The sequence below is a fragment of the Amblyomma americanum genome, chromosome 8, assembly GCF_052857255.1.
Source record: "Amblyomma americanum isolate KBUSLIRL-KWMA chromosome 8, ASM5285725v1, whole genome shotgun sequence".
In the NCBI taxonomy this organism is placed as follows: domain Eukaryota; kingdom Metazoa; phylum Arthropoda; class Arachnida; order Ixodida; family Ixodidae; genus Amblyomma; species Amblyomma americanum.
In genome coordinates, this window is record NC_135504.1 from 6474995 (window position 1) to 6491158 (window position 16164).

Here is a 16164-nt window from a genome sequence, read left to right on the forward strand (position 1 = left end):
CAGAAGGTTGGGTGGGCGGATGAGATTAAGAAGCTTGCAGGCAAAGGGTGGATGCAGCTGGCAAAGGACACGGTTAATTGGAGAGACATGGGAGAGGCCTTTGCCCTGCAGTGGGTGTAGTCAGGCTGATGATGGTGATGAGTGAAATTGCAGCACCCTCATGGGCCCTCTGCCTTTCACTAGAAAACAGCAAAGCTCATTGACGAAAAAATGGGCACAAAGAAGGTAGGGAGAGATGGAGCACGATAATGTGTGCATTATTGGTGGAGCATTGGGTACAACTTGTTTTTGCGCGAGTTGGTTCATGCTTTCTTGAAAAACGAAGTAATAAGGGAGAATCAAAGAGAAGGCACGTGTTTAGCAACTGGGTGTGTCCTTTTATGTACTCTCAGCATCATAATGTGAACAAGACAGTTGAGTGCGAATAGCGGAATGAGTAGGTCTAGGCTGAGGGCGGCTGAATAATAGCGCATTTTATTTTCACTTCGAAGACATAAGCATTGCTCTTTCAAAGTGTTGCCTCTCCAGTAGCTAATATATTTATTTTTTTGTGCTCGCTTTTCGGTTGTCCTGTATGTGTTTAATTTGGTGCTGATGGTACCTGTCACTTGTGTGTGAAGTCGGAATTTCAAGGAGCTTCAGTTTCATTGTGTATGCTGCCTTTGTAGCTTCTGTCATGCTAGCAAGGTTGAGAAGGGAAGATTTTAGGACCCCATTAGGAACTGTTTGTATCAGCAAATTACCCATCTCTTTTTCTTTGTAATGTGCCCTTCGTGTTTGGAGAGAATGTCGGTATGCTGTATGCGCTAAAGACACCTGAAGCAATGGTGCACCAGGAGGTTCTCGTTCGCAGCAGAGCAGAAACGGGTTTGTATTGTCAAACACTGTTTTTATCTTTTGTGCTGATAATTGCATCCACACCCTCTGTAGCAACCGCCACTGTGGTCGAATTTCGATGGAGGTGAAATTCTAAATGCCCGTGGACACAGCGATGTTGGTGCACGGTAAAGAACCCCAGGTGGTCGAAATTTTCGGGGCCCTTCACTACGGTGTCCCTTATAGCTAGAGTCTCTTTGGGACGTTAAACCCCCATAAAACAAAACTAAACCGAACATTCTGTAGTGCACTTGGGCCCTTAACAGTAAGTGAACGAATAAAAGAGTAATGGCTTTACAGGTATGACAGCACTTCTACTGCATCTTGGATCAATGCTATGGGAGCAGATGTAAGCTTACGTATCGCTGCAAAATGATTAAGGTAGCAAAGAAGTGCTCGGAAGAAGAGAGAGGTGAAAGTAAAGGGAGCAAAATAGAGTAGAGAAAGGAATGAAAGAGCAGTTCAGATTGCACTATGAAGTGTGTTCATGTCTTTGAGTCTGTAAGAACACCAGCCACCCACAGTGAGTCTACGATCAGATGATCAAGTTTGTGTTTTTTAAATATTTGTGTAGCACTTTCCTGGATTTCCTAGCTGAGGGAGGTCAAGGCCTTTGCCCCATAATCGTGACCTCTGTTAAAGGAAATTAATCCTAGTGGTGGAGTGCTGTTTCCAGCAATACTGGACTGTCGAAGTGGGTGCTGTGGCAAAATCGGTGTGCAACTGCCGTGCTTGCGAGCAGGAAAGTCCGCCATTGCAACCAGATGGGAAGAAACATTTCTGAATGCCACTCGCAATACACAGTTTCTTTAGTGGAAGAAGTCAGGTGGTAGCTTACGGTACAATAATGAATCGAGGGCTGTGCGTGCAGTGCCCCCAAGTCTTCTGGAGCACTCCATGTAGCGAGCGAGCATATGAAGCAGTCTTGCAGTCTCGGCTCTTGTCAGAGGAATGTGGACATTTTACTTGCACCTTTGTACCAGTTGAGCGGCACTGCCAGCTAGGTCGCTACTAACAGTGCCACTGTGTACTGGAAGTTGCTATGTACTGGAAGCACGATGTTGCACATGTCTGATCTCTGCAGCAAGTTGCTTGTGATCCAGGGATAGATTTATGACTGACCCTTGCAGAGTGCGGTTTAGTTGCCGCAATTTATTTCTAGGACTTTCTTCAGTCAAACATTGCGGTTTTTTATAGTTTTCCTAAAGAAAAATCCTCTCTAAGAGGTGGGGGGAGGCATCCTTGACTGAATTGTCTGCCTCTCATGATTGCCATAGTTGTAAGGTCGTTTTCAGGCACAGCAGGTGGAAATTTTAGAATTGCAGAGTACAGCTCATCACTGGGGTGCTTGCTTACTAATGTTGTGAACAGCTACTTGAAGTGTGGTCAGTTTGGGGCCAATATAAGGTGTCTTCTGTGAAATTTACAGCTTAATCGTGACCTGTATCATTGAAATGACCATAGTGCCTTGTGGTTGCGAACAATCTATCCATATATATATGTGGATTCATAGCATATACTTTGCATGAAAAAAGGAGAGTCTAATCCGGTACGGGATAAGTAATGATAGGTCAGCTTTCTTTGCAATCCCAGGTAGAGTAGGGTGTGCATGAGTTAAGAAGACAAAATGACCAGGGTATGAATTACAATTATTTGTTGTGTTTTTGCTCAAGAGCTGCTCTGCAGGTGCTGCAGGTGCTTTGCAGCACCTAGCTATGTTCAGCCTACTCAATAATTGCCTTTTCAGGTTGACAGTATGAATGAAATAGTCAGTTGAACAGCTTTCATTTGACATAAAGAGTGCAACAGGAAGAGAGTAAGCGGAAAAAAAGCCACTCTTGCAGCTTGACTGGGCTCCAGTCACAAGGATAAGAAGAAGTTGTTTATTGTTTAAGGGGGTTTAACATCCCAAAGCGACTTGGGCTGTGAGGGACGCTGTAGCGAAGGGCACTGGAAATTTCGACCACCTGCGGTTCTTAGAACGTGCACTGACATCGCACAGTACACGGGTCTCTGGAATTTTGCCTCCATCGAAATTCGACTGCCGGGGCTGGGATCAAACCCGCATCTTTCAGGTCAGCAGCTGAGCGCCATAACCACTGAGCCACCACGGCGGCATGAAGAAAGTGTGCTCTGGAGGTAATGTGCATAGAACAAGTGTAAGTACTTGTAAAGTGGCTAATAAAACTAGGCACTTTTTGAAGTGGAGTTTTGCAACTGGTAAGATACAAGAGGTCTGCATGATACATAATGGTATGTGAAGTGCTGCAATGTTGCTACATTCCCCTTCCCCTTACTAACTTTTCTTTTCACCTTTAAGGATTTCAGATGTGTATTTTCCATCTAACGTCCTCTCTACTTGTGCCTTTCTTGACGATTACATCAGTGGTGACAGCAGTAATTCCACTCAATGGTTACTTGAAGAGCATGGTAATTATAATGTTTTCAGCAAAAATACCACATTCATTCAATTCAAATATACACTCGGTTCCTGTGGATAGAAAAGAACCTCAGCAATCACACAATCGTGGTTATATCTACCGTATTCTGACACGCATGCTTCTTGCGGCAATTCTGAAAAAGATAGTAACAGAAAGCACTTTTTGCAAGCTTTCTTTATGTTAAGTTTTTCCCTTTAGCTATTGGCACTTGCAAAAAATATTTGCTTCACATATCTACATTACAGGCTGGCAAGTGCGCTGGCAACCTTCAATACAATGCATCTACATGTTCTACTTCGGCCACGTACAGCCCGGACTGTTTTGCACCATTGTGAAGAATGGGTGCAAAAACATTTCACCATTCTGCAGACTGAAGGTTTTGAGCCTGCATTTTCTTAGAGTTTTCTACATGTGCTAAAAAAAAAAATGCTTGAATTTTAAATGGCATGCAACATACAGCAAATGACGGCATACTTGTTACTGAACATGTTACAATTACAACAGTAAATGTTGATCGCAAAGTAGTAGTTCGCTTTTGATGACCATATTGTTGGGTCATCACATGAAACTTGAGCATGCACTTCATTGTGTAAATCACCCTGAGCCAATAATGACCATTACCTGCACAGCAGTTTAGCTGACATTTTTCCGCCAATGTGTAACCCAAGCAAATATTTTCAACTATGCACGAATGGATTAAAACTGAATTAAAGCCCCTCCAGCAGCAAAATCCTGCATGTACAGGCTTGTGTCTATTCATATTAAAAATTTTGGTACACAAAAGCAATCTTTGCATACATTGCAGATTCGCGAGCTTCACGAAATCGCACAAGTCCATTTAATAGAACGTCGTAAAAAAATCTGTACTGCCGCTTTCTTGGGAAAGGCCAAGCCAGCTCTCTCCCACTACTTTGCGGAAGAAATTAGTTTATCACGTCACTAAAGACGCCTCAGGTTTGCGAGACAAATTAGACGTGAATGCGATTTGAACCCGCAACCTTTCTGTCGTGAGACGGACATGCTGTACACTACGCCACGGAACAGTCGAAGGGTTTGCAGCTAATTGTTGTGGGCTGCTTCGTGAAAAACAAATGATCAGGGGCGTACATTGCTCTGCAGCTAAAACGATGTCATTCGCAACCACGGGCGATGGACGTGTGCTGTCAACGCAGCCAGGAAAAAAAAAAAAAAAAAATGTCATACCGCAGTCTTGAAAGCAGCCCGTGAATGACCACTCTCACTATCAAATGCGGCAATTTATTATTTATCACACTAGGAAACGACTTTGAGCTCTAGGGGCGAACTCAAAGCAGCTAGATGTGAATGGGGAATCGAACCCCGGCCCCAGTGATCGCGAGACCAAGGCGCTAACCATTACACCACAGAACCGTGTGCACAAACATAGCGTTGCCATCGTGATGTAAGCTGGCAAATCTAGCCGCACTGGACAGGAGGCTGATGCCGTACGATGCTCATTTCGTTGAGACCTGCAAAAAATTTCAAAAAATGGGCTGGCGGGCATGGAAACGACAGTGAACCGGCTGCTACTAGAGCGGCTGACAACAGCTGCGCAGGCGCGCAAACGCTCGCGCCGCACATTACACTGCGTCAGTTAAAAACGGTTCGATCTAGTATAAGCGAGGTGCTGAGCACAAAACCGTGTCACCGCAAAGCCAAGAACACCCACAACAAACTACGCTACAATGCACTACGACAACTGGCTTCGTCAGATACAGAAAGGGTGGGGCGAATGGTCATGTGACCACTGTGTCGTCACTTGCCACTCCTTTTTTTCTTTACTTTCCTTATGCGCGGTTGATTTGAACAGCGTTCGCAACGCGCAGCTGTGGAACGAGTTTGAGAAGAGGTTCGGTTGCATATCCCAGCCTTTTAATTACACTTTTAGCAGCTTTAGTAGGACGCTATGGCATGTGTGGAGTTTCACGTCGAAACTACGCATTAAAATAATTTAGCTGTACCCCAAACTTGCCTACGTGTAGATTTCGCTCCAATTTTGTACTTGTGTCTGCACTTGGAGTCACTTCCGTACAGTACGTTAACAAGGATTCCATTTTATTTGAAACAAACAGAAAGTGTAGGAATCAGGCAGGCGAGGAGACAAAAACAAAAATGAGATGGCAGGTGATAAAGTTTATGCTTCCACTTCTTCAAGCGCAATAAATTTTTCGGCAGTCAGACTCGTAAACGTTGCCCCGGAGCCCAGAGAGGTGCAATCGGGCGTCGGCTTTATTGGGAGCTACAGCCTTTATTCCGAGGAAACGGCTCTGCGATCCCTTCAACTCAGTGCAGCACCACAGCTGAAAGCACTGAGATGCCGGAGTGCGCGCTTAGAATAAATTACACCGCGCCCCTTTTAAGCGCTTTTTTTTCTTTCAAACAACCTCAGTATGAAAACGCTCTCTTTGTGAGGTCTGTGAAAAGCGAAACTCAGAAAATAAATACCGAGCTATCGCCAAAGCCGTGGTATATGCAGTGGGAGCAGGGCTCCTCACGGCACTGACTGCTAAGCGGAAGGAACAGCAGAAAAAATCCTGATAGGCAGTGAAAGGAGCGGAGAGGGGCACACCTGATGTAAATAAACGTAGACAAATAAACGTTTTTTTTTGTCTTGAAAACATGTCTAACATCCCTGCTTATCAGTTGCAACCGGTCCTTCAGCTTTCTAATATTAGAGGGTCAGTAGCTCCCAGAGCGCACCAGTGCACCCTGTTTTCGTCTCGGCATGTTGTATGAACCCTTTCATTGGAGGAGGTCGCTCTATATAAAGTTGAAAACGATCGGTCAAACGCCGTCACTTTGCTCCAAGGTTTCTTGAAGCAGCCTCGACGCCACTTCACCACTGAACCTGATCATGAAGTCGCAAGCCGTAGCAGTAGCCGTCTTACTTGCTGCAGTAGCGTTGTGCCATGCTCAAGGTAAGCACATGCGCAGTGATGCGTCTCAAAGTCCTTTGGTAAGTTTCGTGTCTCAACAACGCCATGCAGATGATGTAATTGTGTCCCAAAGAAAATGCTCCGGATTATGCGATCCACGGTGCTCATACCAGCTACAAAACTCCGCTTCGATTCCTGGCTATTCCCTGTCACCACTTCCCGGTGGTTAGGAGATCTAGAGGTTAACTAGGAGCGGATACATACCTAGGTAACATCGAGACATTACAACTATGTTAGTTTGTTGTTTTGTTCAAACGTTAATCCATTGTTCTTAATCTTATTTTCCCTAGCATTTCCGGAGTTTTAGAAACAAACCTTGTGAAAACCTTTTCCTAGCTTCAAGCAAATATTTAAACAACATAAATTCAAATTAAGTTGTAATATTGAAGTGACCCTGCAAGTCAAGACCCGCTAATTGTGAGCGTACACAAATTTACTCAACACTTTGCAAGGAGAAAAAGACACCGCGAGGGCTACACTTCAGGACTGCTATACAACACTACTAATGCATACAACTATATACACTCGCCGACGAACGGATTCCATGGCCTCAGTCTTATATAGCCAGCATGGAAGGGTGTCCCACGAGGGATAGTGGTAAAAGGGTGATAAATAAAGTTTTGTAACGAAATACTGGGATTTCGCATGTAGTCTACGGCAGGCACCATCTGAAAGGTTTAATTGCAAAATTGTGCTTATTGACGAACATCATTACAGTACGAACAGAGAGAAAATTGTTGAGAGAAAATGCACCCAGTATATTTGTAATGTTTTATGGTTATGATCTGATCATTATGCAATGCTTTGAACTGAGCATTAGCACACTTTATATTTAAGATTAAACTAATGTTTACAGTCCAGCATATAATGTTATTTGTTAATATTTAATATTATCATAACGTTACAATGTAAAGAGCAACGTTAATGCAACATGCGCAATTGTATCACGATTTTCTAATGTACTGAGCTATACGGGTGAGGTCTGTTACCGGTCAACGTCAGAATGTTGCAAAACATTGCTTGTTTTAGGTTTAAATTGATCTATCGGGCTATAATATCTGTGGAACTTGTTACAATTTTTGTTTCACCGGTTTCATCTCGGAATTTGTAACTTGGGCACAGTTTTTTTAAAGGTCTCTTCGATTTGGTTACACCGGGTGCACCAGTTCAAGGGGGGCAGTACCTTCGTCATCGTTTTTCTGGGGCCGCGAACGTTGCGTTGTGACAGCCAGCAAACAACCGTGTGTTAGTGCAATCGGAGCGCCGAATTTCAGTACATAGATCCTAAGGAGTGTTCTGTAAACTGAGATGACTAAAGAGGCCTGGTTGTCTCGTCACAGCTCTGCAATATACAGGGCGTTTCGTTTTAGGTTCTGGGCAATGCACATCTGGCATAAAAAGAGGGTGTAAAAGTTGGTTCAAACATGTTAAATAAATGAATATTTACAGATGCGCTTGAGCAATGCATCCGCATTGTCAGATGAACCAAATTCCATCGAAAGAGGGGCTTTAGTTATTGGAGCGTTTATATAAAAGGCCTGCATCAAAGAAGCGGAAGTAAGCTGAGTGTGATGCAGTCGACTGCGACCGGGTTTAGTCCAAGCTGTCGCCATTTTCGGAGTTCGCTTCAATCTGTAGCAATGACCGTCACTAGTTATCTGCAAAAAGAGGTAGAGAGAGAGAGAGAGAGAAAACAAAAGAGACTTCCGTGCTGTTCAAGCCAACAACCGAACCTTCAACCTCTTGTTTCATTGATAAGTTACCTATAGCGACGCCATGTGTTAGGAGCTCGCTTGTAAGTTACATCTAATGCTTGCCGAGTGTGCGATTGATGCCAGTGCTGCTGTTGAAAGAATTTATTATAGTTAATAGAAAGAAAAGAGTCTGAAGAGAAAGAAACAAAGAAAATTCTCGGTTGTCAGCGCGTTGGCTATGCACGCACAGAAAGGTGCCATACTCTGGCTGGGTTGAGGAATTGCAGCATTTTCTTGGAGCAATTTTTTTTTCCTCCATTGCGATCTAAGATTTACCCTCTGCCTCCACTAGCCTGCTTAGTGGCGCGTGTTTTTCAGCTTGTTCTCTTAAAGAATTCATATATACTTCGCTGATTGGCCACCGTGTGGCTGCAGATTCTTGGCCGACTTACGAGTTGTGGTATAAGCTCTGTTTGATCTGTGGTAAACAACGACAGCAACAACGGTAATAGCCAATAAATGCCAACCTCGCGGGACCATGGTTTGTGTCCCAAAGCTACACGTAGCCCACGAGGGACGCCGTAGTAGAGGACTCCGGATTAATTCAGAGTGCAGCGCCATGACAGAACACTCGGGCGCTTGCTTGCATTTCTAGCCCATAAAATACACAACAAAAACAGTGTCTAAAGGTGAGAGGACAGTTACGGAGTGAAGACATTAAATTCATTCGAGTTCTGCCCCATAAATTGTAAAATGTAAAAAGCAATTTTCTGTCGATATCTATGAGGGAAGAATGTAGGCAGTTTCTATGCTCGCATTGCTTACTTGATCATTACATCTATTCTTGCATATTACAGCAAATAATTTTTGCTTTGTTTTTGAGTCTTTTGAAAGCTCCTAGCTTAAACCTAGCTTTTACATATGGTGGTCTCGTTTTCCTGTGGTAGACTGTGTCCGCAAGCCCTAAAATCGGAGATACGATACACAGTAAGTTCAGTAACTCTGTGCAACTCGGTGGATACGACGACTGCCATAGAGTAAATATACTGACATACGAGAACGACTGCCGTGTCATGTCGGCGACACGCAGTGGGAATCAGGAGCGTGGCATTAAGATATACAAATTGCGTTAAAACTACAACTGAGATCACAAAGTTAGTTTTGAAAATACTATCAATAAAATAAAATTGTTGATATCCAATACAGAAACGATCCACGGCTTTTGCCGTCCGCAGTGGTGCCGATGGTTGCGTCACTGGCAGCCTACCGGCAGCCTGAGGTTCCGGAACATTAGAAAAGATGATGAGAAGCATGGCTAAACCATACAAAAAACGGTGACTAGTTGCAAGAGAAAAAATTCGTTGTCTGAAGTTTCTACCATCCCAGAAAACAGAAGTAAAACCATTTATTGTGCCCAGTCCTATTCTTAAACTGCAGTATATCAACTCTAGGCGACATAGCCGTGTTACTTAAATTTAGTTTTAACACAGAACGGTGCGACCGTCGGGTCTGGACTGGTTTTCTTTGCCAATTTAAAACAAAACTCCTGTCAAAAACTAGAGTTTTGCAGCCGATATTGTAATTATGGGGAAAGATCGATCCACAAGAATATGGTAATGCTTTTATACTCGTCTCGGGCAGTAAACCGTCCCTTTAAAAACCAAACTGAGGCTAGTGTTGGTAGTGCAAGAATATATGTCGGAACAATACAGCAAACTCGGGCACATTCGTTTGAGACCCACTCTGTTCCCATTGCATTCTGATTCAAATGAGTGGGATCCCTTGCACATAAAAAAATTCTGTCTGAGTGATCGTTTAGCAAAATTACTCACCGAAACTAATTTCGGTCTAATTTTTTATACTAATAATAATACTGTTTTTATACCAACAAGAATATGGTAATGCTTTTATACTCGTCTCGGGCAGTAAACCGTCCCTTTAATAATTGGTTTTTTGGGGGAAAGGAAATGGCGCAGTATCTGTCTCATATATCGTTGGACACCTGAACCGCGCCGTAAGGAAAGGGTAAAGGAGGGAGTGAAAGAAGAAAGGAAGAGAGAGGTGCCGTAGTGGAGGGCTCCGGAATAATTTCGACCACCTGGGGATCTTTAACGTGCACTGACCTCGCACAGCACACGGGCGCCTTTTGCGTTTTTCTTCCATAAAAACGCAGCCGCCGCGGTCGGGTTCAAACCCGGGAACTCCGGATCAGTAGTCGAGCGCCCTAACCACTGAGCCACCGCGGCGGGAAACCGTCCCTTTAAAAAACCAAACTGAGGCTAGTGTTGGTAGTGCAAGAATATATGTCGGAACAATAGAGCAAACTCGGGCACATTCGTTTGAGACCCACTCTGTTCCCATTGCATTCTGATTCAAATGAGTGGGATCCCTTGCACATAAAAAAATTCTGTCTGAGTGATCGTTTAGCAAAATTACTCACCGAAACTAATTTCGGTCTAAATTTCTATACTAATAATAATACTGTTTTTATACCAATTTCCGCTGCCACTGCAAGCATTATTCCCGGAAACTCTTCGAAAGAGTAAAAGAAAGACACCCTTACACGTTTTGCTTTCGAGAGCTCTTGCAGCGTAAAAAATCCCTCTCCGGAAAGCACCCCGACGGAGTAAATTGACACCCTTTCTATTGCTCTCTTCGCAGTTGGCCCCGTTGTGCCCGGGTGCGGACCGGGCGAGGTGCTGAAGCAGTGCCAGAGCAGCACCTGCGCCGAGCTGAGCTGCGCCCACCCACGGCCTCCGACCAAGTGCACCTACGACTGCGTCACGGGCTGCTTCTGCGCCGACGGCTTCTTCAGGAACAGCGCCAGGAGATGCGTGCCCCGGGCGCTCTGCTCGTGATGCTCCACCGCATATGGCATTCAGATGAAAGCAATAAACTGCACCCAAGCTACCAGACACTCGTGCCAATAGTAATCTGCAGCGTGATCTGAAGAAAAAGAAGAAAAATGGTGAAAACTTTATTAGACAGCACATGAGTTGTGCCAGATCCCATGCAAAGGAACTTTGTCCGTAATTTTCAGCCATGGTGTGGCCGCGCTGCCGTTTGACTAAAAATAGCTGGTCTGCTAATCTGTAGCTGGAGTATAATAGTATAATTGGTTTTTGTGGAAAGGAAATGGTGCAGTATCTGTCTCATATATCGGCGGACACCTGAACCGCGCCGTAAGGGAAGGAATAGAGGAGGGAGTGAAAGAAGAAAGGGAGGAAGAGGTGCCGTAGTGGAGGGCTCCGGAATAATTTCGACCGCCTGGGGATCTTTAACGTGCACTGACATCGCACAGCACACGGGCGCCTTGGCGTTTTTCCTCCATAAAAACGCAGCCGCCGGGGTCGGGTTCGAACCCGGGTGGCTGGAGTCGGCAACACAGGTCTAAAGGGAGAAAGATATTTTCTTTCCCTAATTTTGGCACTTCACGCTTTTTTTTTGGTTCGGGCAATACCACAAAATATATGAATACATCAAAGCTCAAAATTTACATGTTGGGTGTGGGTTCCGCGTGCTTGGAAACATTACTTTAAATTTAATGACTGACATGTGCTTTTCCATTGCTTGGAGTGAATAAAGATAATGGCTGAAAAGTAACATGCCAGATTTTTTGCCCTTCCCTGGTTCGAAGAATAAACCCAGAAACCACGCGTAGCCTGCACGTACTGTTGTAGAACCCAACTAAAAAAAAAGCCAGCTGGTAACAATTGGTGATAGGCCACGAAGAGGACTCTTAATCCGCTGACCAATCAAAACAGTAAACGAAACCAGCTTTTAGTGTTTGTAAGTGTCATACAAGCCGGAGACATTCAAATCCTTGAGCTTAGTGATCATCTTATTTTTTATGCAATAAGAAAACCTTTAATAACGGATTACTTTTTTAGCGCGGAGGAGTTTTGTGTGGTGGTCCTGAATGCGGGCGGAGCTCCACTGCAGGCTAAAGTTGCAACCGGCCGTAGCTGAAATGATTGTCGACCCCTGCACCAACGAAGTTTAGGCCTGATTTCGAATAAATACGTGGTGCGTAAGAAATAATACCTGTTGAAATGTGACAGGTGTAGTCATTTGTGGAATCGTAAAAATGTCAGTTTTTTTTTATAATTTCGGAGGGTCCTCCAATTTTTCACCCTCGTTTCTCTCCTAGCTTCCTGAGTCGTCGCCATCGTGGCTGTAACACTTTATTAATGAGTGAACATTACTAGTCCCATTAAGAGAAAAGTCGGTGGGTGTGTGCACTCGCAATGGTAAGAAAATCTCAGCGATGTCAAGCAAAGAGGGTGACGTCATCAAGCGGCCGTATGACGCACACAGCGAGCCAAGCACCACCACTAAATAGAATCCTATACATGTTCGTCTGCCGCCGCGGTGGCTCAGTGGTTATGGCGCTCGGCTGCTAGCCCGAAAGACGCGGGTTCGATCCCGGCCACGGCAGTTGAATTTCGATGAAGGCGAAATGCAAGAGGCCTGTGTACTGTCAGTGCACGTCAGTGCACGTTAAAGTACCCCAAGTGGTCGAAATTTCCTGAGCCCTTCACTACGGCGTCCCTCATAGCCCGAGTTGGTTTGGCAGGTTAAACCCCATAAATCATAAATCAAAGCATATCGTTCGTCTACATATACCCGCCGCTCGCTGACTTTGTGGCGACATTTCCACGAAAATTGTTACGCAACAATTTGTCGTTGAGCATTCCGGGTGGTGTCATACGGTTTCTGGTTGCATATAGTTTTAATGTGTCAGTAAAGTTATAGTCTATTTTGCGACAGGGATTCGAACCAATGACATATGTACCTTCAGTTGTGAGCATTCCCAGACTTGTATCAAAATTGTGATGCAGCCGTTCGTTGTACATCCGGGTGGTGTCATACGTGCGTTGCGTTTGTACGTGGGTGGTGTCATGTACTTCGAAAAAAGAAAGGCTGATCGCATGAAACAAACCCAGTTCGCAAGCTGCAACCAAACGTCTATGTCTAGCGTCCATGACATGCTTTCGCATTCCCACACGTAAGCACTCTTCAGTGTCCCTGCCGATTCTTTTTTTTTGAAGAGGAAGAGAGAGAATTCACGTAGGCCCTAATATTTACGCATACGCCCTGTTCGCAGTGGACGTATACGAAGACAGAATTTGAGCCATGCTACTCTTTTACTTTACACGGCTAGCCTGCGATAAAGTAGCGCTGGAGAGTAGTTTTCATCGACGCTTATCTGTGCGGTATATCGATTAAACGAGCGTCTTACCTCTATGCGGTAGCTCAGGACTTTCTCATTGCATACCTAATCGCGCGCTAGGCAACGGTGCTGGCGCTTGAGAAAGCAGCAAGGACGACTAGACTTGGAAGCTATCAATCCATAACATCTCCTGGTGTTCGTGCAAGCCACATGCTTCTTTGTCGAAGCAAGCAAACGGGATTACGCTGCGTGCTCACTAACGAGTGAGCTGCATACGACGTTTTCTCTAATTTACGCAGCAAGATGTAGGGGACGCATACGGCGAAAAAAAAAGTAAAGCAAAAAGAAAGAGGCCCGAAATAAACAGCTGCTGGCAACCGTCCTTGAAGGAGGAACCAGATGCAATATGATTATAGCTGATAGCTTGTTTACAAGATGCACGTGAGTCTTGAGTTCCCGAGGAATCTTAAAACGGCCATCACTGCAAGCAACGATGAGGCCGCGTCGCTCCAACGTTGAATTTAGGGCAAAGATAGAATCCTGATGCAGCCTTAGTCCGGTTTTCAGTGTTTTACTTGGCGACATTAAGCCACCGCTTATGCAAATGACGTGTTTTAGGATTTCATGAAATGCAGCGCTGTGGACGTCGGGTGTTCTGGCTTGTCCCGGTTTTACGTTTTAGTTAATATATGCCAGACTGAGGAGCGTCAACTTATCCGTGAACTGGCATAAAAAACTAGATGTGGCAATGGCTAAAGCAGTGCCCGAATCCACAGAGGTGTCCGCAGGGCATACGAGACACTCGTGATCGGTCGACAGCTTCGCTGATCTGATTGGCCAGGGCACCAATTCCAGCCAGTCACAGACAGTTCTCGTGCGCAAGAAGCGTACGTAGATTTGGTTCTTGATTAGCTCGCACTGGCTGTTGCTTAGTGACGCCGCACGCTTTTATAATGATGCGTCCACTTTGGTGGGTATGCGTGATCCCTTCGGATGCGTCAGTATGTAGTGACGGCGTATTATTCCGAAGCAACATGAGGCTTAACACGCACAAGAACCATTTTATTCCCATGATCCAATGCTTATACCCAGATGCGTGCGTCCGAGCGCCCAATATTACACGGCTATTAGCTACAAGACATCCGCGGACGCGGCAAGCCTCCATTTTTGGACTGTGCAGATATGAAAACGAGAGCAGGCAGCTATAAAGAGAAATGAAAACTATTACGGGCATTTTGCTTTTTTTTTATACTGGTACGGTCGTCTGGAAACATATTAGAATGTGGCCCAACAGCTTTTGCGACAATAAAATAAAACGTTAAGCTGCACATGAATGCCACGCGACCTTCAAAAGAGACGCTGAGTGAAAAGGTCTAAGTTTACAGTGCCTGGCGCAACCTGATGCAGTGTCGCAAAATGGGCAAAAGTCGTTTGAACGCTTCCAGTAAAAAAAAAAAAAAACAGCTTTTTATTTTCTTCTGGCTACGCCAGTTAGTTTAGTTCAGTTTTCCACCGTAACCGGTTCAACTGCTCTATGATACGGCTCGATAGAGTACGTAAAAACCCGCAAAGGGCAGCAGACGACCCGACCTTGTTTTCGTCTGCACGCGTGTCCGACAACGACGGTGTTATCTGCACGGCTTAGTACCCTTACCGGCCGCTGGGCGCGCCCTATAAAAGGGTTCAACCAGGTGCTGAATGCCGGCATTTGCTGGCGCTCTGAGACCTTGAACAGCTCATTAGACCGAGCCGTTTATATACCTGTACTCAGTGGAAATCCGGACGCGACTGATATCGCCATGAACCTGCCAGCCGTAGCCGGCGTTGTAGCCATCTTGCTTGCTACAGCTGTGCTGTGTGACGCTACACGTAAGTCCGTGGGAAAACTCTACTGCTTGCCTTATGCTTGGGTCTCTGGTCTGTGCGGAGACAGGGCTCGTCTTTGTAAGAGAGGTTTTACAAATTTGCGCTAGTTTTCATAGCGTTAACTTATAAAATATTCTGAAATGGAGAGAAAGGCGAAATACAGGTGAGTGAAAAATGTAAAATAATGTAAGCGATATTAGTGAGAATGGCTAAATTAAGCAGAAAAAAAAGGAAAGGGTTAAAGAGAACTGCCGTTCTCATCCAAGCCAGATGAAATAGCGTTGCCTCGGGTTTACAAGGCTTTTTCTTTTTTTTCATCTTGATTAAATTAGAGCTTTGTGGTGTCTTCGATTTCCTGCCCTTTTGAACTGTTTTTCGAAGTGGCCCTTTGTCTTTAAACTCCTCGTGCAATGCCCTTTGCTTCTCTCCTCAGATATTCCATCGTTGTGTCCGTGCATGTCTTGTCAAGCGAGGTTTAGTTTCCCAACAGAGGTATCGTTCTCCCTCCGCGGTGCAGGCCCTGCCCCCAAGTGCGCAGAGGGCGAGGTGCTGAAGCACTGCCAGAGCAGCCGGTGCGCCGAGCTCAGCTGCGCCCACCCGGAGCCTCCCACGGCCTGCACCACGGACTGCGTCACGGGCTGCTTCTGCGCCGACGGCTTCTTCAGAAACAGCGCCAAGAAGTGCGTCCCCAGGGAGCAGTGCTAGAAGGGAAGCATCCTAACCATCCGCTGGACGGAAATAAAAAAAAAGTGCTGCTGAATACCGCATGCGTCTGCTGCCACTTTCCGATGCTTCGTCGACTGCGCAGGTCCAGGAGAGGGCTTTTTTCAATAGTAATTGCATGGTTTCTTTCCTTTATGCAGTAGCGGCGTGAAACACCTTCTTGGATACCTCTGGTAAGGTTGTCCGTCGTTGTGTAAATGTCGTAACCGAAGATTCCACATTTCACCTAATGTGTATCTAAAATGTATTCCATGTGAAAAGGAAGTGAGTGCTGTGGAGGATTTGCCATAAATGGTCGTGTGGTCGAGGTGCTTCTTGGCATTCGCTCGGAGCCGAAGGTGGGGCACAGACCTGGTTGTTGTCACTTTTTCACCCGGGGAGGAATAAACGTGCGGGAGATTTTTTTTTCGCCTGCGTATTCATCACGACTGAAGCGA

The 16164-nt window shown here is 45.3% G+C and overlaps 2 protein-coding genes across 2 annotated transcripts; both read left to right on the forward strand.

Moving 5' to 3' along the window:
• Nucleotides 1-6154: 6154 nt before the first annotated feature.
• On the forward strand, nt 6155-10859 carry LOC144100230 (ixochymostatin-like). The gene is made up of 2 exons (XM_077633248.1): nt 6155-6253; nt 10627-10859. The coding sequence occupies exons 1-2, from the start codon at nt 6190-6192 to the stop codon at nt 10821-10823; spliced, it is 261 nt and encodes an 86-aa protein (XP_077489374.1). The 5' UTR covers nt 6155-6189; the 3' UTR covers nt 10824-10859.
• A 3997-nt stretch (nt 10860-14856) lies between these two features.
• LOC144100005 (ixochymostatin-like) lies at nt 14857-15805 on the forward strand. Its single transcript, XM_077633056.1, has 2 exons — nt 14857-15007; nt 15522-15805. The coding sequence occupies exons 1-2, from the start codon at nt 14938-14940 to the stop codon at nt 15707-15709; spliced, it is 258 nt and encodes an 85-aa protein (XP_077489182.1). The 5' UTR covers nt 14857-14937; the 3' UTR covers nt 15710-15805.
• Nucleotides 15806-16164: the final 359 nt, after the last annotated feature.

Bases quoted from the DNA above. Each gene is read 5' to 3' on its own strand.
- LOC144100230 (XM_077633248.1), top strand. From the start codon at position 6,190: ATGAAGTCGCAAGCCGTAGCAGTAGCCGTCTTACTTGCTGCAGTAGCG. The intron at 6,254-10,626 runs GTAAGCACATGC...CTCTCTTCGCAG, and splicing joins AGCGTTGTGCCATGCTCAAG to TTGGCCCCGTTGTGCCCGGG.
- LOC144100005 (XM_077633056.1), top strand. From the start codon at position 14,938: ATGAACCTGCCAGCCGTAGCCGGCGTTGTAGCCATCTTGCTTGCTACA. The intron at 15,008-15,521 runs GTAAGTCCGTGG...TCCGCGGTGCAG, and splicing joins TGTGCTGTGTGACGCTACAC to GCCCTGCCCCCAAGTGCGCA.